The following is a 17,925-nucleotide window of genomic DNA, read 5'->3' on the forward strand; positions in this document are numbered from 1 at the left end:
GCCGCCTAACGTTCGTTAAGTGAACAGTCCACTGCGCTTGCGCGGTTTACCGGACAAGATGGCGACCAGCAATGGTGGAGGAATGGAAGTGGATGGGGCAGGCGAGTCTTTCCCACTTATTTCACAGTTTCTCCCATGTATCAACATTAAGCTGTGTGTAGATTACAGCATGTGTTGTGTCTTTGTGTTACGAGAGGCTGTTAGAGATAACTTTGTGGTGTTAAAGGCGGCAAGTAGCGGGCCGGGCCGATATAATCCGGTTAGCGTAAAGGAAATATGCTGTACAATCTGTCAACATATCATACATCACTTTGGATGTTTGATCACTCCTCCTCTCATCTCTGACTTAAGTTCACATTGGTAACAAAAAGCCAAATCAATCACCACATGCAGATTGGAGGAAAAACTCTTAACTACCTAGCTATAACAACAACCCAGTCTCTAAATACTGCTGGTCTTGGACGTCAGCAGTTGTTTGTAAATTTAGTGTGAAAAATTACTTAAACAATTAATCAAATCTAAATGCTATTAATTGACTATTGTTGTAGTTGCTGTAGTGTAAAAGGCCCTGTTGTTGTTGTGTCTCGATGTGAAAGCAGCCAGCCCCAGTGTTATGGCCTCAGGAGTCACCGGGAGTGTTTCTGTGGCCTTACACCCTCTGGTTATCCTCAACATATCTGACCACTGGATACGCATCCGCTCACAGGAGGGACGGCCAATGCAGGGTATGAATGAGAATCCTCTGCAAGAAAGAAGCTCGTGTTAGATGCATAGCTCATCTCATACTGTTCTGTAACAGAGTGTAATAAAACAGGTAATTGTAGCAGATGTTGTTCATTTTGTTTTCTCTCCTGCTCAGTGATTGGAGCCCTTATCGGGAAGCAGGAGGGTAGAAACATTGAGGTGATGAACTCCTTCGAGTTGTTGTCTCACACCATAGATGAACGAGTTCATATTGACAAGGAGTATTACTACACCAAGGAAGAACAATGTAAGTGCTGTGTCTAGGGCAGGAATACACTTCTGTCAGTATGTTTACTTTCTTTTATAACTCATACAGACCAGTTATTGGTCCCTTGTTGGTGTAAGTTTGCAGAGGAAAGGTTACTTGTCTTCTGCATGTGTTTCAGGAAGGCACTTAATGACATGAATTCCTCAAATACATTTTTGCAGATTAGCTTTTCTGCATTACTGTTTGTGTAATAAAAGGAATAGAAATGACAGTGGGAAAGCTGATAATGCATTCATTTCTCACTCATTTCAAGTCAGAAAGGTCTGCTGTTTTACCATCTGGTGAATACTGCTTGAGGTCATAGAAGGTTTTTTTTCCTTTGATTAGTCTAACTAGTTACTGTAGTTTTTCTGTAATGTTTCTTCTTATCTCTCAGTCAAACAGGTTTTCAAAGACATGGAGTTCTTGGGTTGGTACACCACAGGCGGTCCCCCCGACCAGTCAGATATACACATTCACAAGCAGGTAGGCAAAAGTTAAAGGTGCAATACGTACATTAAATCTGAATGAAAGCAGAAGATGAAAATCCTTGAGTCCTCAGAAATCGTTGCATTCTCAGTCAGTGGAAAGCGGCAGTCACGTTCAGCCAGTTCAAAACTCAAACAAGGCTGCCCTGGTGCAGCAGTGACTCTGTTGGTCAGATAACAGTGCAAATAACAGAGCAGTGGCTTTAATTTATTAAATGCAGAAACATACATATTTTCTTAATCATTTTGTTAATATTTGAATCCATTCGTGATCAGCTTTTCTTACCGTCTCTCCTCTCCTCCTCCAGGTGTGTGAGATCATTGAGAGCCCTCTCTTCCTCAAGCTCAACCCAATGACCAAACACACCGATGTGAGTTGCTCTGCATTTTCACTTCAAGAATGAGACAGTGGTACAGGTTATGTATTTAGATACAGCTTCTCTAAACAACATGTCTTTTCCTCTTTCAGCTTCCTGTTAGTGTTTATGAATCTGTGATTGACATCATCAGTGGCGAGGTAATGTTTAGAACTGATATCATCTACATTTATTTTTCCTGTGCAGTGACTGACATTCCCTCAGAGAATAGTTTTATCAAATATGTTTTTTTTGTTTGTTTGTTTTTTTGCCAAGGCTACCATGTTGTTTGCCGAGCTGACGTACACTCTGGCCACAGAGGAAGCAGAGAGAATCGGTGTTGACCATGTAGCTCGAATGACAGCCACTGGCACAGGAGAAAACTCAACAGGTTTGCCAACAGAATTGTCACTGCTGCTCTATTGCTTTAAAGTTTAAATACAGTGGGTCAGTTAGCCATCTCTCTCTCGTTTTTAAAGACTGTTTATATAACAGTAAACCAAGCAGGCATCAATTCTTTATTACCAGACTTTGAATTAATTCTAGAAATGTGATGGAAATAGCTCTACTGTGACCTGAGTATTATTAGACACTGTCATTAAAAATGAATCCTGTCTGAAAAGGTATTTTTAACTGATATTTTTCTGTCTCTGTCAGTTGCTGAACACCTTATAGCTCAGCACAGTGCGATAAAGATGCTCCACAGCCGGGTGAAGATCATTCTAGAGTATGTCAAAGCCGTGGAAGCAGGTAAGAGGACTGACAGGGCCTTTTAATGAGGCAGTGAGAGCAAAGAATGTGAAAATAAGTCTGGAAAACAGCTGTTTTTAGACAAGATGTTTCCTTTCCTCACTTTTACACCATTAAGGGAGGCCCCTCGAACGCACCTCCATAATTACAAGCTCTTGTTTGAGAGCACCTTGGCAGCATCATCTAATCCCACTGTTTTAGTGTACTGTGCATTACAAGTCTTGTTTTTTCTCTCTCCTGTCTGTCTTCATGTACTGTAGGAGAGGTGCCATTTAACCATGAGATCCTTCGAGAGGCGAATGCCCTGTGCCATAGACTGCCGGTCCTCAGCACCACAAAATTCAAAACTGACTTCTATGATGTAAGCAAACTTTGAGTTGCCCAAGTGGATGACAACGCATTCATCAAAATATGAAATGTTACAGGATAAAACTGGCGTTATTCTACATTTTTCTTACTTTCAACAAAGACCAAAACCAATAGTGCATCAGTGCGTCTCCGTGGCACTCAGCCCCAGGTCCATCTCTATGTGCAGCTCAGACCTGCACTGAATCTGCACTTAAAATAAATTAACTCTCCTCAATCCCTCAAGTTTAATATTAGTTAATATTACTCAGCTATTCATGAAAATAAAAGCTTGAGATTGTATGATTGTATTACGATCACTGTTTCTAGGGAATCTCCATGTTGTATTGCCAAACAAATGCTTTCTGTAACCGTGCTTCTGGTTTCCCTGCAGCAATGTAATGACGTGGGCCTCATGGCCTATTTAGGCACCATCACCAAGACCTGCAACAGTATGAACCAGTTCATCAACAAGTTCAATGTCCTGTATGACAGACAGGGCATCGGCCGGAGGATGAGAGGACTCTTCTTTTGAGCTGGCAGTTAGCCAAGGCAGAGACAAACAAGCACTGCAGTTTTGTTTTCTGTTTTTTTTTTTCTGTTTTTTTTTGTTTATTTCTATTTTGGTTAGCTAAGACAAATTCTTAAACCAACAGTAGCTTTTCAAACCACTTAACCAGTTTTAAACACAGGTGTATCTAAAAGCACTTAATTACACCAGTCAGTAAGATAAGAGATATGTACAAAATCGCTCAGCTCTCTCTCGGGTATGAACACAAGTGAATCCACTGTACATGAACGTTATTTTACCCTGTTTGTTTTATTGTTTCATGTTTCTGTATGTAATAAATGATGTGCTGATTTTTTTCATGGGACTTTGACTTTTTTTCTTTCTAAGCTTAAATGATTATAATAGTATAGACATTGTAGTAAACACGCACTTTTTAATGAGCCTATGAAAGACAGCTTTGTAGAGATCTGGTTTAGCTGCAGGTTTATTGTCGGGAGTGTTAGCAGTTAGGTTGTCTTTTGAAGTCGTGTTCCTGCTGTTCGATTGCCTTTGGAGGTTTTGGAAAGACGGGCTCAAGCAGCAGGAAAAGGGGGGCAGAGGGGGTTATGGCTGCAGAGTTGGAGGTCTAACAGGAGTCAGCATTTATATGAACTAAACATAATGACCCCCCTGCCTGTAAATTGGCTTTACTAGTCTGCTCTTACCATGTGGCAATGGAAGGAGCAAACATTTTCTTCTTTGTGTATTGTTGCACCTTTTTAAAAGTATAAAGTCAAAGTTCTACTCCTTCGCTGATGAGAAACTGTTTTGTCACATTTTATTGTGTTATTACTCATTTGCATTACATGCTGACAGTGATGGTAAATACATTAAGTTGTCAATAAGGTTTAAACAAACATTGCAACTCATCAATGCTTTAGTACAGGCTGTTTTCTGTTACAGTACACTTGCAGGCAAGCAAGTGTACTGTAATCAAAGTCTTGTGTGTCTACAGAGAAACACTGTGTGTGTTTACACAGAGACACATCCTGGATGTCTTACTGACTGTCCTCCACAGGCTCATCGGCAGCATCAACAGGCTCTGGGTACTTGAAGCGGACAGGGTCATACAGATCATCCCTGGGGTCGTAGGGCATAGGGTAGTAGTACGGGTAAGGGTAGAGGGTTAATTTCTTCTCCATGGGTGCAGGAGGCGCAGGCTCCTCTACAGGTTCCTCCTTCTCCTCTACAGGAGGGGGTGGTGGTGGTGGTGGTGGTACCACAACCTTCCCTTTGATAGGTCTGGGAGGGTGGTCAATCAGGCAGTCGGGGTCCCAGTAGGGATCACAGTCGTACTCCATGCCCTTGAAGGTGCGGATGGGGGCAGGGGGAGACTTCTTGACGAGAACTGGTGGAGGTGGAGGTGGGGCGGACTTCTTTGGTGGAGGTGGAGGAGGTTGAGGCACTGCCACAGGGGCTGGTGCAGCCTTCTGAGGGGTGCAGTGGGGGTGGTAGCGGGGGTCGCAGAGTACGGGCACAGCACCGGTGGGCATGTAGACAATGTGGGGCTTGCAGAGGGGGTCCTTGCTGTTGCACAGGTATAGCACATCAGCCTGGGAAATGGATGGAGCAGCAGGAAGAGGAGGAGTGGTCGCTGGGGGCTCTGTGGGCTTTGGGACCCCTTTCATTGGAGGTGGAGGAGGAGCAACTTTGCACCTCTTGTCTGTAGCTGGGTCACACATGATCACTGGCACCCCCAGTTTACTCTGGAAATAGGAGGCATTGGGGCCATAGGTGTGCTCCAGGTACCTCATCTGCTGGTAGAGCATCCGCAGTTTGTCGATCTCATAGAGCTGAGAAGTGGAGCAAACACAGAAGAATGAAGCTAAAGGGAAAGCCTACTTAGAAGTTATAGAGGTATGAAGGTCAAGGGTGTCACCTAGAATGAGAATGTGCACATTTATCTACTCATGAACCTCATACCTTTAAAAGTAGCCTGTTTTTTTTTTTGTTTCTTTTCCCCAGAGTGTTGGTCTTACCCCCTCGGTGTGTCCGATGCTGCTGTAGTATCTGTAATAAGCCTGGAAGTCTGGGTTTCCTCTGTACCATCTAGGGTCCACATTACGCTTTGGTCTGGAGTGAGTCAGGAAGTCGTTTGCTTTCTCTGAGTCGATATTAACATGACTGACAGGAACCATTTCTGTTGAAAGAAGAGTCAATAACTTTTCAGTCCTGTAAAAAAAAAAATGCTTAAAGCACAGTACTGTTAAACAGCTGGACAGAGTGAGTTTGATTTTTAACTGAAAAGTGATTTAAGGTTTGCAGTTACCTTCCTGCTTGATGGCATTCAGTAATGATTTGGCTTCCAGGAGTCCTGGAAGAGGAAACAGATCATTTGTTGAATGTTAAATCAGAAAAAAAAAGACATTAATGTTTTAGCAGTTGCATAATAAAGAATCATAACAGACCTGGGAGCAACATTAGACAGCAGAGAGCCAGCCCCAGCCATAGTGTAGAAATCATCTTGAACCCCTGCAAGACGCAGTATGCTTCATTTGAGAAAAGAAGTACAGTTCACACAAACTCATTGCTGTTATTATTAAAATATAAATTGTTAGCTTTCACAAAGTAATTTTACAATATTAATACACAACTGTTCACAAAAAAAGACACATTTTAAGTGGTACATAGACAAAATCTTGGACCCTTTTCTTCAAGAAATGGATGCTGTGTAGGAGATTCGCAGTATACACATAATGTCTTCAGGTAAACCGATTATCCTACCATGACACTATGAAATATAATCAAAAAAAGCTACAAAAGACAAAGTTCTACCATGTAACTAAATAATATCCTGTTTCTAGTTGAATGATCCAACACTGCAAACACCACAGTCACATCAGTCCATGTTTCACTTACCTGGCTCAGGAGGTTGTCTTCAAGGGACGAACAGGGCTGGGTGGGTTAAATACAGATCTCCCACGTCAGTCATGCTGAAATATTATCTCCTGTCCAATAGGAATTTACCGACTTTGAGACCAAACTCTTGTCCCCGCCTCTCTCTTTAATACCATTTAATATGGGGCCTTTGGCGCCAATTAAGAATAAAAAGCCCCTGGACTTTAGCAGCAAAGCCATAAAGCGAGCAGACTTCAAATGGAAACTCCCCATTAAGTCTAGAAGGAAAGCATCACCTGCTGGGACAACTGCAACCGTGGGGAAAATGCTGCCTACTAACAGAATATCTCAGCCAAAAAAAACACTACAAAATCACAGACGACAACCCGAACAGCCCCAAACGTAACTTTATAATGAGCTGTTACAAGATTTCTAAAATGCTCTTGGCTCCTAAAGGTGGTTATTTTTTTACCCAGAGAACACCTGCTTTTCTAACTGTTCTGTGACTGGAAAGATGCCTATCAACTCAGGAGAAAAAAGGAAGCTGCTTTCTTTTTTTGTCTTGGCAAGGTTATTATTACAATCAGACTGCATTCTTACAGGATACTGTCATACAAAACATAGGATGTCATACAATTACTATCCGTTTGCTGCGTTAAAGCACAGCCCCAGGGTTCCCATTCAACTTGAAAACTTTTTTTTACCCATGCGAAACAGCCTGGTGTGGCCTGGTAGCATATAATACATTTACAACAAGCAGTTTTCTTTTTGTCAGTGTTACTAAAATGTTTGACAAAACATTTTAGTAGCACTGACATGACACAGAATCACCTGAGTTACTGAAACCATTTCTTACAGACACAAGACAAATATATAACTTTGGCTTTTTAACTACATGACTCTCAGTTGTGATACACTATGATGTTGCATAGATTTAAGTATCTCCAAAGGGCATTATTGACAATTTTACAGGTTAAACGATAACAAAAATAATCGTTGGTTGCAAACTGTTAGCACGTTTTACAAGTTAGACGTGAAAGTGTTACTGAAAGCAGCAATTATGTCAGCAAAGCTGCTCTTGTAACAAACCAGGTGTTGAAGTGATTGTGACACACTTTTTCCTCCCATTTCATGAGCACACAAGACATAAAATGAACCAAATACAGCACATTATTGAACCATCAATTTATTATAACTATTGTCACAATACAAGGCTCAATGTTAATTTATCTTGTCTAATTTGCCTTACAAAGTATAAAATGTACAGAAACGTTTCATTTCAGCTGGAAGCTTTAAACTGCAGATAGAACACCACAATATCAAGTTCTGACACATATTTACAAGCGATTTACCGGTGAACAGGAACCTTATACATAAAAAGCTATGGATCTCCAACAGCAGGAATTCTTGCGAAATAGTCATGCTTAAAAAATGTCCAGGTTATGCTTGACTTGTGTTACAAAATGCTGGAGGAGGCAAAATAAAGAGCCCCAATATAAGTCTGTAGAAAACCGGCAATAAAGAGTTTTCCCCTCAGGTGGCTGAAATACAGCGTGCATAAAGACATGTTCTGGGATCTTCAGACGAAGGTGATGCGGGTACGGGCCTGGTTGACCTGCCACACGTTCAGTTCCTCGTATTCCTCCAAGGCCTCCTGGAACTGGGCGGGGGTGAAGCCACGAGAGACGCAACGCTGCTCCGCCTCACCCATGCGGACCACCCCACCGGCGCCACCGCGGCCTACAACGCCCTCTGTGGCGAGCTCACGAACCAGAGAGAAGATGACGTCGGCTGGACGCTGAGTCCTGTACAGGAAGAATGATAATTCAGACTTTTAAATCCCAGAAGAGAACTCCTAATTGACAGTGTCAAAAAATAAAATGGAACCTGTACAAAGTGAATGTGCTTATTAAAAAAAACAAAGCAAAACAAAGGGACTAGTTTGACATTTTGGGAAATAATTACAATTTATGCCAATTTTTATGGTACATATTAAACTAATAAGATGTTAAAAGAAATGTTAATCAATGAACTTCTGAGTAGGTGGATTTTGTGATGGGTAGACGTGATACTGTTTAAAAACTGGGGAGACTGTGCACATTTTCAGACGACGATGATAAAGATGATGGTGTTTCACTAGATTGTTCACAGTTAAAGTGCCACAAATAGATGTGCAACAAGAAAACTAGAGAGAGTAGTTCAAACCCCAGCATACTTTCTCACCTCTGCACAGATGATCACTGATGGTATGAAGAGGATGTCAATGTTGGATCGTTGCTTTCAGAACATTTACAGAAATGGTTGGACACAGACCTCCACAATCCGATGTCAGAAAGGTGTGAGGGAAGATTCAGAGGCGAAAGGACCAACCGACACGCAGTTCAGACAAAGTATAAAGGTCTGCTTAACCGTGTCCTGGATGGTGAAATCAATGTTCTCCTCTAACTACTGGCACGAAAATGTCAAACTATTTCTTCCATGCATATGGATGCAAGATTTTATTGGCCTCAGATCCCTCTGATGTTAAAAGTAGAAACATGGCTCTTTTCCCCTCCTCCAGTTGTTATAAAAAGCCTCCTGGAAGTTTTCAAGCTGCCTGCCCAGAAATCAGTTTATGGTAAAGGGGTGTGAACACGTCACTAGTCTTGACGCCTGCTTCGGTGAACACGCTGCCGTGTGAACAGAGCTCCATAAAAACCCAGAGAAGCTTTACGGCTTCCTCCAGGATATGCAGCTACTGTTACAGGTATACGAGAGGCTCATAAAGCAGATTTTACGTCAGACGACATCCGGTCAATTGTGTTATGTGGAGTTGGTGCTGACTTAATGTTATCATTAAAACGAATCTGAGGTCCCAGTGTTAACACTAACCTCGTGTTGCTGGACTTGTCGGCTTGTAGCGAGTCTTTTGACATCTCCATCAGTCTCATTGCCTCATTGACGTCCTCCTTCTCCACAGTGTCCATCATGCGAAGACGAGCCTGAAGGAAACGAAAGGGAAAGAGCATGGACTGTTATTGAGAAGAAAAAAAAAATAATAAAAAAATACATTCACTGGAAAATTTAGCCTGACAGCAGATCCATCTTGATTACGTAGGTTGCGCTGTGCCGGCACTGTCAGACCGAGACAAGTGCAATGCCCTCTGGGATGGTCGGCAATTGCCCAAGTCTCCGCCTCTCAACACCAGCTAGTCTCTCTACAGGCTGAAAGCTTGGAGACAAAAAAAAAAAGAAAAAGAAAAAAACAAAAAAAACACAACAAACATTATTGATACCTAGGAGATCAGGTTCTTATGTAGAACATACTGATGACAGCTCTGGCCATGATCAGTTTTGCATGGGTTTGCACAGCTGCACCTAATGCACACAAGCTGACTGCCCACCCTGCAAAGCTGGCCAGGATCAGAAAGACTTCTTGCAGGATCTCTGCAGGGTTATGAAGCATTAGGCCAAACGCAGAGTCCAGCTGTGATGTATAGTCAACATTACAATTCAAGCAGTTTCCTTCACACAGGCGTGGTTATGTCAGCAGTTTGCCCCCTTGTGGAAATCTGTATGGAGTACACTGCCGAACTGTCTGCCTGAAGTGCTGGTTTTGCAGTAGGTGGATGACTGCTACCTGCACAAACAGCACTTTTGGCACCCAGAGGCCAAGACCACAACAGTTTATTAAGTATTAGCTTTTTTCTTCCAATTCTTCCATTAAAGCACTTAAGACTAAAGCACAAAATAGTTCTGAGATGGCCGAGTCACTGGGGAAACATGACCGTATCTTCAGTGTTTGGCAGACTGGAGAGTTTCTGTCCAGCGTGGGAAAGAAGTGCTCACACTGCAGTAGGCCAGGTTATCATCACTACCTGCACTGTAAGCACTTTATCACACACTGGACTATTGATGAAGGCAGACCGAGGAATGGAAACACTTTAACTCTATTACAATTTCTACCATAACTGCAATTAAACATTAATCCAACAACGCATATTTTGGGACCTTTCAATGTTATTGTATCAATTCAAAACAAGTTAAAAAACAAACCTCAGACGTTATGAGAAATCAATTATGTTCCACTTAAAAGCAGGGATTTAAAGGAAGCGAGTTTCTAACAACATTATTGACCTGCTGCAGAGTTAAAATCCTGCCAGTGGCTTGTAAAAGTTTCCAGTTTAAACTACAGCAGGCTGGAGGGGAGGTGCAGTTCTCACCAGGGCAGTGGACAGACGGAGGATGGAGAGGAGGGTACGGGCAGAGGTAAAGGTGGTGTCTTTGCTGACTCGTGCCTCTTTCCTCATCTCCACGTAAGCAGCAGTGATGTAATCAGCCAGCGACTCGGGCACCACAGGCTGCCGCTTCTTGCACAGGGAGATGTAACGTCTGAAGGGGAATTACAACCCAGTTTCAAGGTTTGACAATATACTGTTAAAACTCATCCCTCTTTTGTTTCTTTTAACATGCCAGTAAACTTGAAAACCATTTTGAAACATAATGTAGATCATAGTCACCTCATCAGCTTCATGTCGATGGGAGTGAAGTGAGTGGGTGGCTGGCGGGAATGCTGGTGGACGTAGGTGATGTGCTGGGCCAGACGCAGGTCAGCATCTGCATCCGGCTTGTCCTGGATCAGCCAGAGCAGGTCAAAACGGGAGAGCAGAGCTGCCGGCAGCTGAATGTTTTGCTCAATGGTCTTCCTGGGATTGTAGCGGCCGTAGGCGGGGTTGGCTGCGGCTAGAATGGAGCAACGGGCGTTGAGGGAGGTCATGATGCCCGCCTGGGAAGGAGAGAATCAGTCAACATGCATTTCACAAACGTTACCTTTCAACCTATCAATAATTAGTATAATTCAGCAGCCAGCTGTGACTATGCTTTCCTTTACCTTTGCAATGGAGATAGTCTGCTGTTCCATCACCTCGTGGATAGCTGTGCGGTCAGCATCAGCCATCTTGTCAAACTCATCAATACAGCAGATGCCCAGGTCAGCCAGCACCAGGGCCCCACCTTCCAGGGTCATTTCTCCAGTCAGGGGGTCACGCATCACTGCCGCAGTCAGACCGACACCAGATGATCCACGACCTGTTGTGTACTGGCCTGACAGCCACAGGAGACAAGAGAAAGTGATCGAATGAGACCTGGTTGAAATGATATACACTTTGTTAAAATGCACACAAACAGGTTTTACCAAACTAAAGATATTCAGATTCGAGTATCATGTTGTCTAAGTAGAAATTATAATTTTGGCTACTTTGTAGTTTCCAAGTCATTCTAGTGTCTAAAACTTGGTATAAAAAAAGTCTTTACTCTTCCTCAGTCAGACCAACACATTAAAAGTTAATGTTTTACCATGTAAGCCCTACTGGAAAGAAAATGCCTTAATAGATAAAATATTTAACCAGATGCAGGACTTTCACTCCAACAAACAGGACTGTACTCACTTCGAGGAGCCAGACGGTCAATGTAGGACAGCAGCTGGGACTTGGCGACTCCTGGGTCTCCCATCAGGCAGATGTTTATGTTGCCTTAAGGAAGAAGAGCCAAAACAGGAAGAGTGTTGCAGTTTTTTCAAGATTTCATAAGGGCTTGTTTGAGCCGTTTCCTTGTTATCTGAATAATATTTATTAAACAGAATTAATATGGCAAAAAATGAAACACCTGTTTATCCCATTTTAAAAATGTGCTTTGCTCATTTAATAAACACATTTTAAAGCATTTAAGAAAATTCACTGTTGACAGATTTGGGTTAAGTATAAAAACTCTACTCACTGTAACAAGGTACAAGAATTTTTCATGATATGATTATGTGAAATTTTACATAATAAATTGCTGCCCTGCCCGATCAGGAGTTAGGGAATATTCCAAGGGACACAATCAACAGTATCATTTTTTTTTGTTCTGATTGGTAATGATTTGCAACTTGGACAGCTTTTATTTCCCTCTGAGATACACAGTCCCAAACTGACTGTCTAAAGGTTAAGTTGTTGAGGGGCTCATGCCAGTGCTCACCTCTGATTTTCATGCCTTTAGGCGCCTGCTCCACTCCTCCAACCAGCAGCAGCAGAAGAGCCTTTTTCACATCTTCATGTCCATAGATCTCTGGTGCTATCGAGCCAGCTAGTTTCTCATAAAATCCTTCATCTGCAACAGAGAATACAGTCACTCTGGATGCCAAAAGAGTGAGACAATTCTGTGCATTGACAGGTTTGGCATTCATGTGGGCTAATGTAGTTGCATCACCCACACAGACCCCTACCTGTGATGCTACGCAGCTCCTCATCAGTCAGCTCCTCGTTGCCAAGCTCGTCGTCCTCTGTCTTGTTCATGAGTGTGATGCTGTGGGCCTCCAGGTAAGTTTCAGACAGAAGACCCTAAAACAACCAAAACAGGACATTAATATGGATGGAGGGTGCGTTTTTGAATAGAAGTGTATTTTGGTACCTTAGACATAACTCATGTATTCTTCCTGAAAACTGTAACCCCTAAAGTCCCCTCTGTAATTATGGATGTTGTGCAGTCTGGGGTGACACAAATCATTCAAAGTTCAGGTCAAAAGTCACCTACCTGAACAGCCTGATTGAAGCCTGTGCGCAGAAGAGGGAGGAACACCCCTGTGATGGCTACATGGTCTCCTGGTTGGGCAAGACGTGTGTTTTCTCCTCGGGCGTACACCGACATGCTCCTTGGAATATTACCAACAGGCACCTGATCACTCTATAAAGATGAGAGAATAAACTGATGAGAAAACAAGAACTTGCTCTGTCACATTATTTCAATTCTATTTAAGGTGACAAGTTAGTATTTTATTGTATTTTGTTCCGTACATGCTCTTGAATACGCAGCTCCTGGAATTTGACAAATTTGGAGCCTCTGGTCTGCAGGTAGAGACGACCTCCAGATTTGTTGGTGACACATTCTTGGCTGGGACACATGACGAGGGGCATGAAGGAGGGAGACTGGATCTGAAAGACAAGGCATTATGAGGGATACCTGAGCATTCTGAATCTGGTCACAGCATGTAAATGATTGTAGGAGTTAAACCAATCTTACTGGTTGATAGGTCTCCGCACCACACTGGTCACATGTATAAGTAGCCACAGCCATCATTGGCTTGACCTCAGTGGCACGGGTCACTATGCCTCGAACTGTCACCAGGTGCCCGATGCTATCAGCTCGTACATCACGCACCACTTTAGGTTTAGCTGTGGTGGGAGGCTTAAAGTACAGCTCACTGTGGATGGAAGAAATACCATAATATAAAATACTATAACATCTGAATTCTGAAAGACAGAAAATAAGTTAAATACTCCAACTGGAACTACTGAATATCCAAAATGTGTTAAAATAAAAATTCAATTTTGAACCTGATTCAACTTACAATCTCCTCATGAGTTCAGGTGGGTATTGGTTACGAGGGTCTCGAGTGTCTGCAGGGTCACGACCCCTCTGTTCCATCATCAGCCTGTGTTCAATGTACACGTCCAGGGAATCTTTGGCCACAATCTGGATACAAAAGCGTGTGTGCATTTTCATTTTAATAAACAGGTGTGTAAAGGGTGCATTAATGCAAAATTAGTTTCCGTTTCAAAATTACTAGAAAACTTTGGGGGAAAAAATGCATTGACTGTTTAAACCCCATACAGGATCAACTGTGCAAGTATACATACATCTCTTTCTTTGTACTCTGGTAGCAGCTCGTGAACAGCATCAGCAAACAGGCCTGTGTAGCGTTTGGCATTCTCACAGATGCTCTCAACCAGTTCGGGGTCCTCCTCGGCCAAATCGTCCAGCTCCACAAAGAGAGACACCTGCTCCCTGTGGGCCAGCGCCACCTGTACACACAGACAAGTAATTAGACGAGTCACTTAACAATCACATGCCCTTGACAGCAGAGACACTGCTCAATAACACAACAATGGCACCTCTACACTTTCACCAACTTGGACAAGCTGCGACAATACATGCAGATACAATTTTATAATCTAACCTGAGTACAATGGCCTGCATGCGAACACAAGGGCATTTTCTGCCTTGCATACAGTATTTACATTAAGTATATACAGTGTTCTGCTGTCAGTGGCACCACTCTTAAACTCAAATGATCAATTTTTGTGTGAACCCCCCAATCAAAATGCTGATTCATTTTGTACCAACAATTAATTGTTTTTTCAAAGAACAGGCACTTCAGTCTTTAGATTTGAAGGTATTAGCTTGAACAAAAACTGATATTAATTACTGTTCAAAGGGACTTGGATAAATTATGTCAAAGAAAACAAAAATACAGTGCAAGAGGACAAAAGAAAACTCAGCAGTTCACCATACATCAGCACTTTTTCCATCAAATTTATTCAGTTTAGAGCAATAATGTCAATCAACAACCATCCAAGTGAGAGCCAAAACAGTCAACTCTGAAAGCTACGCCCATTTTATTTACTACTTACAAGCTGAGCTCCATATTTGAACACCTTCTTCCCATTGTCATCCTCTGTGTAAAACTCCTGCAGGAACCTTTTGCATTTTTCTGCAAAACAAACAGAAGCACCTTTAGCTTTATTTCACAACAGAAAGAAAAAAAACACAGGCCACATCCACTCTCCACACTAGGTGGAGATTGTTTGTTAGCTATATGTGTACACAAAGAATTCATTGTTTACTGATGTTACCTCTTCATTTGTTTAAACACTAAAGAAGCTTTCTAAGTTTAAAAGCTGTTGAAATGTTGATCAACACCACCACCACCGGTGGGCCTACAGACTGGGAGCTAAATTGTTGTCCTGCGACGACCCCCTTTGTTGAGTAACATGGCATCCTGTAATCTCGATGAGTCACTATTGCCTACAGTAAAGCTCAAACTGCCACTGATGTACTGCATGAACCAAATTCCCTTCGAGTATCCCTACTATCACAGTTTAAGAGTGAAATAACTGACGATACGCAGCAGATCGCTTCAGGGTAAGAATGTAAATACAACAACAGGCGCGCTCAGTTCAGTGTCCATTTTTTTTTTTAGGGAAAATATCCCTCACTTCTCGAAAGAGCCACAACTACTAACAATATTCAATTCTACGTTACAAGAATCGAAACTAGCACAAACACGACAATTAAAATACCACACTTACTTTGACGCTGTAGCAGAAAATCTGCAGCTGTGGTTTATTATTTCTCTCTTCGAGGATGTTATTGTAAACAAAGCAGCACATGGCTTTTGTGCCTCGTCACTCCGATATCCCTCCGCGATCCCTCCGCTCTTAAAAATAATCCTGGCTGTTGTTTTCACAGCACGGCCAGCCATCTTCTAACGTTAGCCTAGGTTAGCTCAGTTGTGTCGAACACTGACAGCTCCGTCGAAATCAGCCACAGTCTTTAAACATAAGCACTGAGCGGTACGAGGTCGCCGACTTAACGTTTAACGGTCAAGGTTTCCGACGGTTGATACGCGCAAAGCAAAAACTTCTAAACAGTTAGTTTGATGGAGCGATTGAATTCACAGATTGGGAGATGACTCAAGTCATTGTAAAGTTTCGATTTCGAGTAAGAGGCACAACAAATATCCAAATAAATTGTCACACGGGCATATTAGTTAAAGGACCTAAGATGAAAACCAAACCACGGTTACGCTTGGTTACTAATCTCCACTCCTATCGTTCGTTACCTCTGGAACATTGCTAAGAGTTTGAATATTAGAGATATACGTTGGGATGCCTAAACGTTACCGTAAGCATATCGTTATCTGAACAACATCAAAATACAGTTCAATCTCAATCCGTTGTGGACCGAAACCTCACATAAACCAGGATTCCGAAGTGCCACTTAGCAAGGCATCAGACCACCAGGAGGACTCGCCAGGTGGTATTTCATTAAAACCGTTAGTACGTGTAAATGCAAAATGTCACTTTAACTCGTGAGACTGACAACCAGTCAGATACAGAAGGGTAGCTAACAGGCTAACATGCTAAGTTAGCGTTAGCGTTAACGTTGGTTGGGGCAGGAACTTAGTGGATGTTCAGAGGTAGAATATCTTTGAGAACGCTTAAAACGCCCGAAACAAGTAAATAAAACGGGTAAGCTATGTCGCTATAAGTTGAAAGAAAATGCTGAAGAGCACCGGGTAACTTCTTGACGTTAAGCGTTTTGAGAACATTTACGTTAATGTTGCGCCGTTTCATCACTGGGAATTGTTGGACATGTGCTTGCAAACTGGCGCCTGCTCCTTTGTTTAAGCGGATCCATCCGGGTCACAGTGTAGTCAACAGGCTCGCACACAATGCCAAACTAGTTCCTAATAAGTTATCTAGCGTGAAGTTTGTACATATACCCGGTTTACTGAACACACTTACATGCACACTAATATGCATTACCTCCAAGATTGTGGTCTAAGCAAAGTAAGCAAGGAAAACGAGGAGGAAATATCAGACGAATAACACTTTTTGGACCGCAAAAAGACAAAGAATTTTGTGAATTAATACCAAATGCGCTACACCGATAACATTTACTACGTTTTCTGAGAGCTTTTCACAGAACACGTTAAGTTAAATGTTTAAACACTAAGGCCAACCTGTTGCTGCCATGCCGTTATTGTGAAAGTTAACCCATTACCTTTCTCTGCCGCATAATCCTTACGAGCCATGGCCGCAGACGCTGACCCTCAGGTGAGATAACGCACTTTCCAAAATCCAAAAGGCAATAACAAACAAAAGTGCAGCCTAAATTCACGGTTTAGTTACTTCGCTTCCACCGGAGACCAGTATTCATTCACTCGCAGCTTGAGTTTCTCCTCGGTCGCGGTGCAAGAAGTGGCGCGAGTCTGACGTCTCCAGCAGCCAATCACGACGCTTGTTTCCGCAGGGGGAGGCGGGATTTCGTGGTGGCGCGAAAATTGCGGCCTATCATGCGTCACGTGACCCGACAAACTTCCGTCCTGTTTGTCAGGAATGGCGCGAAAGGCAACGATTGGATTTCATACTACGGAGTGACCCCGGAGTGAACCTGAATTCAGACGCTGTGGGCCAGTGGTGGCAAACAGCGGCCCGTAGACCCAATCTGACCGTCCAGCACAAATACTTGGCCGCTGCATGAAAGCTGAATATTTCATTTTGGTAGCAAACATAATCTGTCGTAAATCCACAGCAGATATCAACATGAACACAAGGCTCATGTCAATCCTAATAAATAGGACCTTGTTAAATACTGTTTACAGTCTTGAAGAGATAATTAGTTAAAACACAATTCCTATCAGGAAAGAGACATTAAAAATGAGCACTTCAAATGTTAATGCACTGTTACTTTTTATAAACATTACATTAACAAGGTTCAAAAACAAAAGGTGCTGTAAACAGCACTACAGGATATTATGAAACTGAATTCTAAATGTGAAATACAGGAGGAGAGCCTTTCAGCTTGTTGCCCAGCAAACGGGAATCTAAGAAAACCTCAACATAACATTTCTGTTTAAACATTTGGAATATTTCTGAAACTTAAATATCTGAAACTTAAATATCTGAAACTGCTTCTCTGAGTATTCAAAACACAAACACTCCTAACAGTGAATTATTTTAGCCTTCATCTCCAGACTTTATAATCATATAATTATTTTGCCTCCTTTTGCCATCCAACAAAATAAAA

The 17,925-nt window shown here is 42.3% G+C and overlaps 3 protein-coding genes across 4 annotated transcripts; 1 reads left to right on the forward strand and 2 right to left on the reverse strand.

Annotated features, from left to right (window-relative positions):
* Positions 1-32: 32 nt before the first annotated feature.
* Positions 33-3,793, forward strand: cops6 (COP9 signalosome subunit 6). The gene is made up of 10 exons (XM_041048129.1): positions 33-101; positions 600-725; positions 860-991; positions 1,389-1,477; positions 1,788-1,850; positions 1,949-1,996; positions 2,112-2,226; positions 2,493-2,585; positions 2,846-2,946; positions 3,325-3,793. Exons 1-10 carry the CDS (start codon positions 59-61, stop codon positions 3,463-3,465), a joined length of 951 nt encoding a protein of 316 aa, XP_040904063.1. The 5' UTR covers positions 33-58; the 3' UTR covers positions 3,466-3,793.
* A 513-nt stretch (positions 3,794-4,306) lies between these two features.
* On the reverse strand, positions 4,307-6,591 carry LOC121188128 (leucine-rich repeat extensin-like protein 3). Its single transcript, XM_041047702.1, has 5 exons — positions 6,452-6,591; positions 6,340-6,356; positions 5,750-5,794; positions 5,460-5,620; positions 4,307-5,273 (listed from the first exon to the last, which is right to left on the reverse strand). Exons 1-5 carry the CDS (start codon positions 6,589-6,591, stop codon positions 4,479-4,481), a joined length of 1,158 nt encoding a protein of 385 aa, XP_040903636.1. The 3' UTR covers positions 4,307-4,478.
* Positions 6,592-7,488: 897 nt separating this feature from the next.
* Positions 7,489-17,105, reverse strand: mcm7 (minichromosome maintenance complex component 7). 2 transcript variants are annotated; one of them, XM_041048808.1, is made up of 15 exons: positions 16,900-17,105; positions 14,745-14,824; positions 13,971-14,135; positions 13,682-13,806; positions 13,354-13,534; positions 13,128-13,265; positions 12,868-13,017; positions 12,560-12,674; positions 12,313-12,444; positions 11,745-11,828; positions 11,189-11,400; positions 10,818-11,083; positions 10,521-10,689; positions 9,190-9,299; positions 7,489-8,123 (listed from the first exon to the last, which is right to left on the reverse strand). In XM_041048808.1, exons 1-15 carry the CDS (start codon positions 16,928-16,930, stop codon positions 7,898-7,900), a joined length of 2,184 nt encoding a protein of 727 aa, XP_040904742.1. In that variant the 5' UTR covers positions 16,931-17,105; the 3' UTR covers positions 7,489-7,897. The 2 variants fall into 2 exon arrangements, with proteins under 2 accessions (XP_040904742.1, XP_040904743.1); XM_041048809.1 differs by lacking the exon at positions 16,900-17,105 and adding an exon at positions 15,423-15,498.
* Between the last annotated feature and the right edge of the window lie 820 nt (positions 17,106-17,925).

Source organism: Toxotes jaculatrix, chromosome 10 (assembly GCF_017976425.1).
Source record: "Toxotes jaculatrix isolate fToxJac2 chromosome 10, fToxJac2.pri, whole genome shotgun sequence".
NCBI classification, from domain to species: Eukaryota; Metazoa; Chordata; class Actinopteri; family Toxotidae; genus Toxotes; species Toxotes jaculatrix.